Raw genomic sequence first — 14,600 nt, 5'->3', positions numbered from 1 at the left:
CTTGAAGTTGGCAAGGAGCCCACAAGGGTTTATTTGACAATCTCTCCATGTGGCAAAGGGTTCTTCTGCCACTGATGAGATGCCAGTAGCAAAGGCAAAGAAGTCTTCAATTCACCACGCTAACCCTAATTAGCCACTGGACAAAAGCAGAAGACAATTGACATGCCACACTCCACCACTCCCACACAATTCTTTGGCATTTGTCACCTTCATTTCAGCTCGCATTTGAGGTCCTGTAAATTCCTAGCCCATGTGTCATGGATTTTCCTAGTACCAGCAGTAACATGAATTTACAAGACATTATAGGATGCGATATACCTAACAAAAGGTAAAAATCTGCTTAGCAACAGCAACAGCCAATCGACAAAGGGCAGGATGGAATGTGTCTTTCCTGGTAACTAGATTAACGGATAGGATCAGGTGTGAAGCCCTTATTCGCAGAATCAATTTCCCCAGGCGATTGGGAGATCAAAGAGTCATAGACATGCTAATGTCTAGAATCAGAAAATATGATTCTAGACATGCAGCACGGTAGCATGGTGGTTAGCATAAATGCTTCACAGCTCCAGGGTCAGGTTAAGGTGGGGGGGGCGGGGGGGGGGGGGGGGGGGGGGGGGTTGTTGGGTTACGGGTATAGGGTGGATACGTGGGTTTGAGTAGGGTGATCATTGCTCGGCACAACATCGAGGGCCGAAGGGCCTGTTCTGTGCTGTACTGTTCTATGTTCTATGAATGTGGCAGACAGCCAAATATACAGAAGGCAGCATCAAAGTGGAACAGAGGTAAAATGGCCAGGACCCTCAGAAACAAAGCAGGCCTGTTGACACCTCGCAGCCTCAGAATCAGACAAGCCAGTTTCCAGCTAGCAGCCTGGAGGCCAAGTTTTACATCGAACTGCCACTAAGTCTTAGAGCCAGGGCAATGTAATTAATTATAAGACGTTTCCCAGAAGTGAGTATTCTCTCTGTATTGTGTGGTAACTGCAAACTCGTTTTTGACTTGTAGATCTATTTAAGTTAGATGTTGTTTTGGGGGAAAGGGAAAGTATTAAGGAGTTCGGGAATAGTAGATATATTTTTGGAAAAGGAGGTAAGTCCGACATAAACTGTGTGAGTTTAGTATTTCATATGCTTAATTGTCTTAGCATAGTATAGTTCTGTTCATGTGTGTTTGTCATTTCTTGAATTTAATAAATAGTTTTCACTAATTGTTACATAATGACTGGGCTGCTTCTTCTCACTGGGGTTTCACTTGACTCCTCACACTCCCATGAACTAATGTTCCAATTTGGGATACTCTCGTAGATAATATCAGTGTGGTTTGTGACACATATCTGTGCTTGCATAAACTCTTACCTGCTCCACTATAGAGTCCCTTTATTGATGTGTTAGGCAGGTTGGTTCAATGTGGACTGCACTCGATGCAGGGAAGTTAGAAACAGACGTCTAGCACTGGAGAAGATCCAACACTGTTTTATTCAATTATAGAACTGCTATACATATTCAGCTGTGGGTCGACACTATACTGATCTGACTGATGACCTTGTAGTAGCCTGACCAGACTTACTAGCTACCGCATGGTGTTTGCACGGGCTAGCTCATGGACTCTGGCTGTCTCAGTAGCTGGGTCCCGAGAGAGCGGGAAACCTAGTGCCCTCTGGCTTTATAGTGGTAGTGTCCTGTCTGATGATTGGCTGTACTGTGTTGTACGCTTACTGGTCACCCTATGTGTCAATCACTGCCTGTCTGCATCTCATTATATTGATGAGTGGATATTATGACAATTAGAACATAGAACAGTACAGCACAGAACAGGCCCTTCGGCCCTCAATGTTGTGCCGAGCCATGATCACCCTACTCAAACCCACGTATCCACCCTATACCCGTAACCCAACAAACACCCCCCCCTTAACCTTACTTTTATTAGGACACTACGGGCAATTTAGCATGGCCAATCCACCTAACCCGCACATCTTTGGACTGTGGGAGGAAACCGGAGCACCCGGAGGAAACCCACGCACACAGGGGGAGGACGTGCAGACTCCACACAGACAGTGACCCAGCCGGGAATCGAACCTGGGACCCTGGAGCTGTGAAGCATTGATGCTAACCACCATGCTACCCTGCTGCCCCTAATTATGACTTTTGATTAATGTTGGATGGTAATTCAACAATTGATTCACAAATTCACTCTTTATTTAATTTGCAGGAGGAAAAGGTTTTATGTTTACAGTCAACGACATCAAGTCTGGTGTCGTTCGTTATCACCATGATGACAGTGACTCCACAAATGACTTCATTGTATTTCGAATTTTTGATGGTTATCACAGTACCCGGCACAAATTCCCCATCAACATCCTGCCTAAAGATGACAGCCCCCCATTCCTTATCAACAATGTTATCTTTGAACTATGCGAGGATCAAGAAGTACTGATTCAAAAGTTTATGCTTCAGGCCTCAGACATGGATTCGAGTGATGATTACATCCTTTTCAAAATCATCAAAACTCCACAGGCAGGAGAAATTATGAAAAGACCGGTTCCAGAATTAACAGGTTTGTTTTGCCTTTGATTTTGATGATGAGGAATGGAAGACATTGCTTATTTTTGGCATTGAAAGTTGGTTATTTGAGAATATATCTTTAAATGTTATTCTTGAGGTACTAATCCTGATATTTCCAGTTTTCACATCAGCACAAGGAAACTTGGTTCACATTCTCTGGTTCACCGATGTTACAGACAATTGGTGCAAGTATAAAATGGTGAACTATTGGGAGGGGTTTCATCTAATTCAGCAGGGGGAGGGGACACAGACTGTTAGCAGAACAGAGTCACAACGTAATAGAGAAAAGCAATCAAATCAGAGGGAACACAGCGCTAGTAGGTTTCAAAGAATTAAGGCAAGGCTGGGTGGCTTCTACATTAATGCTCGGAGTATTACAGGAAAAACGAATAAGTTAAGGGTGAGGATGGACAGGTGGAATTGTGATATAGTAGCCATCACAGAGGCATGGTTGAGGGAGGGGCAGCATTGGCAGCCTAATATCCCAGGATATAGAATCTTCAGGTGAGACAGAAGAGGGATAATAGAGGAGGCATTGTGTTATTAGTTAAGGAGTAGTTAGGAGAGATGTTACCTTGGAGAGGCATCAAATGAAGCTTTATGGGTAGAATTTAGGAATAAAAACCACATTGCTGGGTGTCTATATCAGGCCCTCAGATCGTCAGCGGGAAATTGAGGAGCAAATATGTGTGTAATTCGCGGAAGTGTGTAAAAATAATAATAATAATAGAATAATGATGCAGAATAATACAATGCAGAAGAGGCCCTTTGGTCCATCTGCACCGATGCATCAAAGACCTGGCTACCTAATCCCATTTGGCAGCACTTGATCGATAGCTTAAATGTTATGATGTGCCAAGTGCTCATCTAGGTACATTTTAACGGTTGTGGGACAACCCGCCTCTATCACCTTCCCAGGCAGTGTATTCCAGACTATTACCATCCTCTGGGTTAAAGGGTTGATTTGATTTATTGTCACATGTACCGAAGTACAGTGAAAAGTATTTTTCTGCAGCCAAGGGAACGTACACAGTCCGTACATAGTAGACAAAAAGAATAATTAACAGAGTACATTGACAGATGGTACATCGACAAATTGGAAGTAGAGACGTTGTTGGGCTTTCTTGGCTGTTGCATCAACGTGAGTGGACCAGGACAGACTGTTGGTGATGATGACCTTTAAGAACAAAGCTATCGACCATCTCCACTTCGGAGCCATTGATGCAGATGGGGGGTCGTGCTACGCTTCCTAAAGTCGATGATCAGTTCCTTGGTCTTTCTGACAATTAGAGAGTAACTTTGTTTGGTCCACCTTGCAACCAAATGATTTATATCCCTGATTCGTTGTTGTTTGAGATACGACCCACCACAGTCATATCATCCGCAAACTTATAGATTGAGTTGTAGTTAAATCATGCCACACAGTCGTATGTGTATAGGGAGTACAGTAGAGGACTGACCACACATCGTGCCACGGGTGGCACTGTTGCATTGGTGTTAAGGACTATTGTGGTGGAGGTGCTGTTGCCTATTCTGACAGCCTGACAGATTGCGATCTGTTGGTTGAGAAGTAAAGGATCCAGCTGCACAGGGAGGGGTCAAGTCCGAGGTTCCAGAGTTTGGTTATCAGTATTGTTGTGATAATGGTGTTGAAGGTGGAGTTGTAGTCTATGAACAGCAGTCTCATGTCCCTGTTGTCCAGGTTTTTGAGTGTTGACTGTAGAGCCAGGGAGATAGCATCTGCTGTGGACCGGTTGCGGTGATAGACGACCTGCAATGGACCAAGACCATCTGGGAGGCTGGCGTTTATCCGTCTCATGACTAGCTACTCAAAGCATTTCATGATAACAGATATCAGGGCGGTAGTTGTTGAGGCAGGCGACCTTGTTCTTCTTTGGTTCTGGTATTATGGTGGTCTTTTTGAAGAAGGAGGGGACCTCAGAGCGGAGCAGTGAGGTGTTGAAGATATCTGTGAATACACTCGCCAGCTGGTGTGCGCAGGCTCTGAGTGCTCACCCGTTGGGGCCCATAACTTTCCATGGATTCAGTAGAATAATAGAACATTACAGCGCAGTACAGGCCCTTCGGCCCTCGCGTTGCGCCAACCTATGAAACCAATCTAAAGCCCATCTACACTATTCCATTATCATCCATATGTTTATCCAATGACCATTTAAATGCCCTTAGTGTTGGCGAGTCCACTACTGTTGCAGGCAGGGCATTCCACGCCCTTACTACTCTCTGAGTAAAGAACCTACCTCTAACATCTGTCCTATATCTATCTCCCCTCAATTTAAAGATATATCCCCTCATGCTAGCCATCACCATCCAAGGATAAAGGCTCTCACTGCCCACCCTATCTAATCCTCTGTTCATCTTATATGCCTCTATTAAGTCACCTCTTATCCTTCTTCTCTCTAACGAAAACAGCCTCAAGTCCCTCATCCTTTCCTCATAAGATCTTCCCTCCATACCAGGCAACATCCTGGTAAATCTCCTCTGCACCCTTTCCAATGCTTCCACATTCTTCCTATAATACGGCGACCAGAATTGCACGCAATACTCCAAATGCAGCTGCACCAGAGTTTTGTACAGCTGCAACATGACCTCATGGGTCCGAAACCCAATCCCTCTACCAACAAAAGCTAACACACCATGTGGTAAACCACTGTTGCACCTATATTAGGTGATGTATGGTAGGACCTGTACTACAGGTACGTTGGTAGTCCCTGCCTGCTGACTCCGCCCAGTAGGGGGAGTATAAATGTGTGTGTCCTCCATGCTGCAGCCATTTCGCCAGCTGCTATGTGAGGCCACACGTCTTAGAGCAATAAAGCCTCAGTTGTTTTCAACTCTCGTCTTTGTGCAATTGATCGTGCATCACACCGTACGCCTTATTAACAACCCTATGAACCTGGGTGGCAACTTTCAAGGATCTATGTACATGGACACCGAGATCTCACTGCTCATCCACACTACCAAAAATCTTACCATTAGCTCAGCACTCTGTATTCCTGTTACTCCTTCCAGAATGAATCACGTCACACTTTTCTGCATTAAACTCCATGTGCCACTTCTCAGCCCAGCTCTGCAGCTTATCTGTGCCCCTCTGTAACCTGCAACATCCTTCTGCACTGTCCACAACTCCACCGACTTTAGTTTATAAATAGGTCATTTATAAACATGACAAACAGCAGTGGCCCCAAAACAGATCCTTGTGGTACACCACTAGTACCTGAAGTACAGGCTGAACATTTCCCATCAACCACCATCCTCTGTCTTCTTACAGCGAGCCAATTTCTGATCCAAACTGCTAAATCACCCTCAATCCCATGCCACCGTATTTTCTGCAAGAACCTACCGTGGGGAACCTTATCAAACGCTTTACTGAAGTCCATATACACCACATCCACTGCTTTACCCTCATCCACCTGTTTGGTCACCTTCTCAGAGAACTCAATAAGGTTTTCGAGGCACAACCTACCCTTCACAAAACCGTATTGACTATCCCTAATCAAATTATTATTTTCTGGATGATTATAAATCCTATCTGGGCAGCACGGTAGCATGGTGGTTAGCATAAATGCTTCACAGCTCCAGGGTCCCAGGTTTGATTCCCGGCTGGGTCACTGTCTGTGCGGAGTCTGCACGTCCTCCCCGTGTGTGCGTGGGTTTCCTCCGGGTGCTCCGGTTTCCTCCCACAGTCCAAAGATGTGCGGGTTAGGTGGATTGGCCATGCTAAATTGCCCGTAGTGTCCTAAAAAGTAAGGTTAAGGGGGAGCATTGTTGGGTTACGGGTATAGGGTGGATACGTGGGTTTGAGTAGGGTGATCATGGCTCGGCACAACATCGAGGGCCGAAGGGCCTGTTCTGTGCTGTACTGTTCTATGTTCTATCTCTTATAATCCTTTCCAAGACTTTGCCCACAACAGAAGTAAGGCTCACTGGTCTATACTTCCCGGGGTTGTCTCTACTCCCCTTCTTGAGCAAGGGGACAACATTTGTTATCCTCCAGACTTCTGGCACTATTCCTGGAGATAATGACGGCAGAAAGATCAAAGCCAAAGGCTCTGCAATCTCCTCCCTAGTTTCCCAGAGAACCCTAGGGTAAATCCCATCCGGCCCAGGGGACTTAACTATTTTCACACTTTCCTGAATTGCTAACACCTCCTCCTTATGAACCTCAATCCCATCTAGTCTAGTAGCCTGCACACAGTATTCTCCTCGACAATATTGTCTTTTTCCTGTGAGAACACTGACAAAAAATATTAATTTAACGCCTCTCCTATCTCCTCGCACCATGCACAACTTCCCACTATTGTCCTTGACTGGCCCTTCTCTTACCCTAGTCATTCTTTTATTCCTGACATATCTATAGAAAGCTTTAGGGTTATCCTCGATCCTACCTGCCAAGGACTTTTCATGTCCGCTCCTGGCTCTTCTTAGCTCTCTCTTTCGGCCCTTCCTGGGTAACTTATAACTCTCAAGCACCCTAACTGAACCTTCATATTTCATCTTTACATAAGCCTCCTTCTTCCTCTTGACAAGTGATTCAACTACTTTAGTAAACCACTGTTCCGTCGCTCGACCACTTCCTCCCTGCCTGACAGGTACATACTTATCAAGGACACGCAGTAGCTGTTCCTTGAACTAGCTCCACATTTCAATTGTGCCCATCCCCTGCAGTTTCCTTCCCCATCCTAAGTCTTGCCTAATCACATTATAATTGCCTTTCCCCCAGCTATAACTCTTGCCCTGCGGTATATATCTATCCCTTTCCATCGCTAAAGTAAACGTAACCGAATTGTGGTCACTATCACTAAAGTGCTCACCTACTTCCAAATCTAACACCTGTCCTGGTTCATTACCCAGTACCAAATCCAATGTGGCCTCACCTCTTGTTGGCCTATCTACATACTATGTCAGGAAACTCTCCTGCACACATTGGACAGAAACTGACCCATCTGAAATACTCAAACTATAGCGTTTCCAGTCAATATTTGGAAAGTTAAAGTCCCCCATAACAACCTCGCTGTTACTTTCGCTCCTATCCAGATTCATCTTTGCAATCCTTTCCTCTACATCTCTGGAACTTTTTGGAGGCCTATCGAAAACTCCCAACAGGGTGACCTCTCCTTTCCTGCTTCTAACCTCAGCCCACACTATCTCAGCAGACAAGTCCTCATCAAGCGTCCTTTCTGCCACCGTAATGCTGTCCTTCACTAACAATGCCACCCCTCCCCCTCTTTTACAACCTTCCTTGAGCTTACTGAAACATCTGAACCCCGGAACCTGCAACAACCGTTCCTGTCCCTGCTGTATCCATGTCTCCGAAATGGCCACAACATCGAAGTCCCAGGTACCAACCCATGCTGCAAGTTCACCCACCTTTGGCATTGAAGTAGAAACACTCTAAACCACCTTCCTACCTGCGGGTAGACTCCTGCGACCTTGAAACCTTACTCATGACCTCACTACTCTCAACCTCCTCCTCTGAGGCTGTTATAGTGGGTATGGGTGTGTCCAGGGCTGTTGGGTCGGGTGACACTGATGCAATGGCTGACTGTTTAAACTAGGCACAGAACTTTTTCAGTTCATCGGGGAGGGATGCTTCAGCCCCAGGTATTCCGACTGGCGTCACTTTGCAGCCTGTGATCTCGTGTAAGCCCTGCCATTATCGTCGTAGGTTAGTATCATTGGCCTGGGACTCTAGTTTGATGCCGCATTGTCTCTTGTCTTTCCGTACGTTGTACCTAGATTTCACATCTGGGTCGGGGTCGTCAGATTTGATTGTCTCCATCCGGAACTTCAGCAGGGAGTGACCCCTTTAGTTGAGCCAGCGTTTCCGATTGGAGAATGCCCGTATTGTCTTCTTTGTTACACAGTCCTTGACACACTTACTAATGAAGTCTGTGATGGTGGTTGCATACTCGTCCTGGTTAGCTGCCGCAGTCTTAAATATGGACCAGTCCAGACTCCAAGCAGTCGGGGAGGATGTCTTTGGATGCCTCAAACCAGCATTGCACGGTTTTCTTGGCCAGCTCAGAAAGCTTGAGTTGCTGTTTGTAATCGGAAGTTATGGGACCGACTTGTGGATGGATTTGCCAAAGTGTGGTCAGGGAATGGAGCGGTAGGCACCTTTGATGATTGTGTATCAGTGGTCCATGGCATTTATTCCTCTGGTGGAGCAGGAGATATGTTGATGGAGTTTGGGTAGAACCTTCATTCAGCGAGAGCAGTAACCAGGGGGCTGTTGGAAAGGTAAGTTTTCTATTTTAAAAACTTACCTTGCAGGAGCAGCGCATGGGAGGAGCTGAGCGGGAGCGGTAAGTTTTCCTATTTTAAAAACTTATCTTGCAGGAGCAGCACATGGGAGGAGCTGAGTGGGAGCGGCCGAACTGCGCTCTGGGAAGGTGAGTGAACTGATATATTTGGGCAGCGTCTAAACCCAAGACACTACACGTGTAGTGTCTCCCACCCGCCGTCCTCCTCTGACCAAAAACAAAAACTGTTGATAAGGAGCAGCGGACTTCAGATTCTCGGCTGGAGCAGTGGCGAGGGGTTGTTGGGAAGGTAAGTTTACCTCTTTAAAACTTTAAAAACTTACCTGGAAGGGTGACATCACAGCAAAGCAGTGACCTGATTGGCTGGTAAGGAAAGTGCTCCAATTAGCAGCAGCTGGGAGAAATGTAACTCTTCGTGTGTTGGTGAGTATTGTGATTGGCAAGTAAAATCTTTATTCCTTTCACTTATTAATTATTTGATAGTATATTTTGTAGTCAGTTAAGGTAAAGGGTAAAAATGGCAGGCGATCCCAGACCCGTGTTATGCTCCTCGTGCTAAATGTGGGAGTTCAGGGACGCGGCCGATGCCCCTGACTCCTTCATGTGCAGGAAGTGTGTCCAGCTGCAGCTCCTGTTAGACCGCATGACGGCTCTGGAGCTGCGGATGGACTCACTTTGGAGCATCCGCGATGCTGAGGAGGTCGTGGATAGCACTTTCAGTGAGTTGGTCACACAGCAGATTAGGATTGGTGAGGGAGACAGTGAATGGGTGACCAAAAGGCAGAGAAAGAACAGGAAGGCAGTGCAGATGTCCCCTGGGTCATCTCCCTCCAAAACAGGTATACCGTTTTGGATACTGTTGGGGGAGATGACTCACCAGGGGAAGCAGTAATAGCCAGGCTCATGGCACCATGGCTGGCTCTGCTGCATAGAAGGGCGGGAAAAAGACTGGCAGGGCTATAGTCATAGGGGATTCAATCGTAAGGGGAGTAGACAGGCGTTTCTGTGGTCAAAAACGAGACTCCCGAATGGTATGTTGCCTCCCGGGTGCACGGGTCAGGGATGTCTCAAATTGGCTGCAGGACATACTGAAGGGGGATGGTGAACAGCCAGTTGTCGTGGTGCATATAGGCACCAACGATATAGGTAAAAAAACGGGATGAGGTCCTACAATCAGAATTTAGGGAGTTAGGAGATAAGTTAAAAAGTAGGACCTCAAAGGTAGTAATCTCAGGATTGCTACCAGTGCCACGGGACAGTCAGAGTAGAAATTCAAGACTAGTCAGAATGAAAGAAAAAATGAAAATCGCTTATTGTCACGAGTAGGCTTCAATGAAGTTACTGTGAAAAGCCCCTAGTCGCCACATTCCGGCGCCTGTCCGGGGAGGCTGGTATGGAATTGAACCGGGCAGGAGCTCAGGAATGTGGACTGGGAGCAGCTTTTTAAGGGTAAATCCACATTTGAAATGTGGGAGTCTTTTAAGGAAAGGTTGATTTGAGTGCAGGACAGACATGTTCCTGTGAAAATGAGAGATAGAAATGGCAAGATTAGTGATCCATGGATGATGGGTGGAATTGTGAGTCGAGCTCAGATGAAAAAGGAAGCATATCTAAGATCAAGGCGACTCAAAACTGATGAAGCTTTGGAGGAATATCGGGAAAGTAGGACAGATCTCAAACGCGCAATAAATATGTCTAAAAGGGGTCATGAAATATCATTGGCAAACAGGGTTAAGGAAAATAACAAAGCCTTTTATTCGTATATAAGGAGCAAGAGGGTAACTAGAGAAAGAATTGGCCCACTCAAAGGCAAAAGAGGGAATTTATGCGTGGAGTCAGAAGAAATGGGTGAGATTCTTAATGAGTACTTTGCATCGGTATTCACCAAGGAGAGGGACAGGACGGATGTTGAGGCTAGGGATGGATGTTTAAATATTCTAGGTCAAGTTGTCATATCTTTGCAGCATCCTTGAGCAGGGGTGATGTCCCGGAGGACTGGAGAATTGCTAATGTTGTCCCTTTGTTTAAGAAGGGTAGCAGGGAAAATCCAGGGAATTATAGACCTGTGAGCTTGACATCAGTGGTAGGCAAACTGTTGGAGAAGATACTGAGGGATAGGATCTATTCACCTCTGGAAGAAAATAGACTTATCAGTGACAGGCAGCATGGTTTTGTGTAGGGAAGGTCATGTCTTACAAACCTAATAGAATTCTTTGAGGAAGTGACAAAGTTAATTGATGAGGGAAGGGCTGTGAATGCACATGGACTTCAGTAAGGCGTTTGATAAAGTTTCCCACGGCAGGTTAATGGAAAAAGTGAAGTCGTATGGTGTTCAGGGTGTACTAGTTCGATGGATAAAGAACTGGCTGGGCAACAGGAGACAGAGAGTAGTGGTGGAAGGGAGTGTCTCAAAATGGAGAAGGGTGATTAGTGGTGTTCAACAGGGATCTGTGCTTGGACCACTGTTGTTTGTGATATACATAAATGACTTGGAGGACCTGGACCCGGATGGGTCGAGAGGCCGGCCGTTCCCGACCGGTTCACGCCGGCGGCAACCACACCAGGACGTCAGCCGCGCATGCGCGGGTTGGAGCCGGCCAATCTGCGCATGCGCGGCTGACGTCATAAGGCGTGCCGGCCGCGTCACTCTCGGTGCGCCGGGCCTTGACGCCAGCGACAAGGCCCCGCGTCCGAGATTCACGGCACGGCCCTCCTAGCCCCCGGGGGGGGCAGTGGTGTTGGGGGGGGGGGGGGAATAGTGGGCTAGGAGCAGCCTCCGATGCCGTCGTGAACCTCTCCGGGTTTCACGACGGCGTCGGGCCTTGCGGAGAATTCCTCGCATGGTGTGCGCTCGCTGGTCGGGCGGTCTCCAGTCTGTGCTTGGTCGCTGGGCGGTCGGGCTCTGCTCAGCGCTGACTTGCTGAGTGGTCGGATGCTGGGCGGGCGGTTTCCAGTCTGCGTTCGGTCGCAGGGCGGGCTCTGGTCTGCGCTCGGTCGCTGGGCGGTCGGGCTCTGCTCAGCGCTGACTCGCTGAGTAGTCGGATGCTGGGCGGGTGGTCTTCAGTCTGCGCTCGGTTGCTGGGCCGGCGGTCGCTGTTCAGGCGGTCTCCAGTCTGCGCTTGGTCACAGGGCAGGTTCCGGTCTGCGCTCGGTCGCTGGGTGGGCGCTCGCTGTTTGGGCGGTCTGCAGTCTGCGCTCGGTCGCTGGGTGCGCGGTCGCTGTTCAGGCGGTCTCCAGTCTGCGCTCGTCGCTGGGTGGGCGCTCGCTGTTTGGGCAGGCTCCGGTCTGCGCTCAGTTGCTGGGTAGGCGCTCGCTGGTCGGGCGGGTCTGGTCTGTGCTCGGTCTCTGGGTGGTCGGATGCTGGGTGGGCAGTCTCCAGTCTGCTCTCGGTCGATGGGCGGGCGATCTCTGGTCAGATGCTTGGCGGTCGGAGGGTTGGATGCTCGGCGAGACAGCTTTGGTCTCTGTGTGGCCGCCACCCAACCCCTATACTCTCCATGCCACAGTATATCCCTCTACCTACACTCGTGCACTCTCATATTCCCAATTCTACCCTACACTTCTCTACCCACGCCCCAAACCCTGATTTCCTCATGATAACCCATATCCCCTTCTCCTCCCCATGACTTTTTGCAGAACCAATGCTAATTTTGTGCCAACTTACACCAACTCATGCTCCATCATCTTCTTCCTGACTACTTCAATGAGGATCCAGCATGGGAAAACATCAGGAGTCACAATGATATAAAACAAAGTCAATTGATTGCGACGTTATTTTAAAATATACTCATTGATTAAACGTTCAATATATTGAAATTCCTTCCTCTTTTTAAAACAAATATTTTACAAAAGTACTTATGAAAATAATCATTTCACTTCAGCACTTAATCTCTTTTGAAGATAAATATTTCTATTCTATATGCATATTGAGCTGTCGACCAAACTGTCCACTTAACAAGCACAACACTGTGATAATGTTGGGTTGCGAAATCAGTCGTGCAGCATAAATCCTGCAATGACTTGTGCTTATGTTAACAGACAGAGGTGAAAGATTGATTTTCTTTTAAACTCCATGCATTTTTCAAAAAATTTGAAGCTCAGCAGAGTTAAATCTCTTGAATGCTTCGACAGTTCCAATAAGATTTTACAGTCCTTTGACAGCTTTGACAGTTCCAAATACTGAGGGGTGACTTGATTGAAGTATAAAAAAAATAGATAGTGTGGATAGGATAAAATTGTTCACATTGGTGGAGAATTCGAGAACCAGGGGACATAGATTCAAGACAAGTGGCAGAAGGTGTAGAGGGTTCCTGAGGAAGAACTTTTTTATGCAGAGGATAGTGGGAGTCTGGAATTTGCTGCCCGAGTTGGTGATGGCGGCAGAGACCCTAAACTCTTTGAAAAAGTACCTGGATCTGTACCTTAAGTGCTGTCAGCTACATGACTGTGGGCCGGGTGCAGGAAGGTGGGATTACAAGATGGGCACACGGGTGTAATTGGGCTGACTTGAACGAGATGGGCTGAATATCCTCCTTTTTGCTGTAACTTTCCTATAGTTTTATGCGTACAAGGAATTTGGGAAAAAGATATGTTAAGTGAGATGATAAGAGTATAGGAAATTGAATTCAATACAATGTGGTGAAGTGTAAAGGTATCTATTTTGGCAGTAAAAAGAAAAAGAAAACAGAATATTTAATAATAATAATCTTTATTATTGTCACAAATAGACTTACATTAAGGGCAGCATGGTAGCACAATGGTTAGCACAGTTGCTTCACATTCCAGGGTCCCAGGTTCGATTCTGACTTGTGTCACTGTGCGAAGTCTGCATGTTCTTCCCGTATCTGCATGGGTTTCTTCCAGGTGCTCCGGTTTCCTCTCACAGTCCGAAGATGTGCAGGTCAGTTGGATTGGCCATGCTAAGTTGCCCTTAGTGTCCAAAAAGGTTAAGTGGGTTTACTGGGTTTCAGGGATAGGGTAGAGGCGTGGGCTTGAATAGGGTTTCTTTCCAAAGCCAGTGCAGACTTGATGGGCCGAATGGCCTCCTTCAGCACTGTAAATTCTATGATAACACCGCAATGAAGTGACGAGGAAAATCCTCTAGTCGTCACACACCGGCGCCTGTTCAGGTCCACTGAGTGAGAACTCAAGATGTCTAATTCACCTGGCAGCACTTAAAAGACTGGGAAATCATTGCATCAAGAGGATGTTCTTGTACATGAATTACAGAAAGATATGTGTAGGCAGAGCAAGTTATTCGAAAAACAAATTATTGATTAGTTTTTGTTGCAAAAGGATTAGAGTATCAGAGTAAAGAAGTCTAACTAAAGTTATACAGGATATTGATGAGGCCACATCTTAGAATAAGTGGTCAGTCATTTAGGACTGACATAAGGAGAAATGTCTTCACTAAAATGATGATGAATCTTTTGAATTCCTGATTCCTGAGCTGTGGATGCAAGATCGAGGTTGATAGAGTGTGTCCCATTGATTTATGGGATGCTGGAGGATGAGTTAAGATACAGGATCAGCCATGAACCTGTTCAATGGTCAATCAGGCTTGAAGGACCAAATGGGTGCCTCCTACGTCTATTTGTTCTTATATTCACGGAACTGTGAAAAGTTGCATTTCCAGCTTTAATGAGATTTTCATCCTCTTGTCCAGCAGTCAATACTATTGGTTGCCTCAACATCTTACCACAGGAAATTATGAAGTGGAGGCAGTGTGAGGCAACAGCATTTTGTTATGAGCACC

At 46.6% G+C, this 14,600-nt stretch overlaps 1 protein-coding gene across 3 annotated transcripts in view; it reads left to right on the top strand.

Moving 5' to 3' along the window:
- Nucleotides 1-14,600, top strand: part of frem1a (Fras1 related extracellular matrix 1a) — a 452,495-nt gene that overhangs the window by 239,758 nt on the left and 198,137 nt on the right. For all 3 annotated transcript variants that reach the window (XM_038804357.1, XM_038804358.1, XM_038804359.1), the window contains one exon: nt 2,209-2,553. In XM_038804357.1, the coding sequence (XP_038660285.1) occupies nt 2,209-2,553 (345 nt within the window). The remainder of the gene's footprint in view (nt 1-2,208; nt 2,554-14,600) is intronic.

The sequence above is a fragment of the Scyliorhinus canicula genome, chromosome 8, assembly GCF_902713615.1.
Source record: "Scyliorhinus canicula chromosome 8, sScyCan1.1, whole genome shotgun sequence".
NCBI classification, from domain to species: domain Eukaryota; kingdom Metazoa; phylum Chordata; class Chondrichthyes; order Carcharhiniformes; family Scyliorhinidae; genus Scyliorhinus; species Scyliorhinus canicula.
This window is presented reverse-complemented; position numbering and strand designations above follow the sequence as displayed.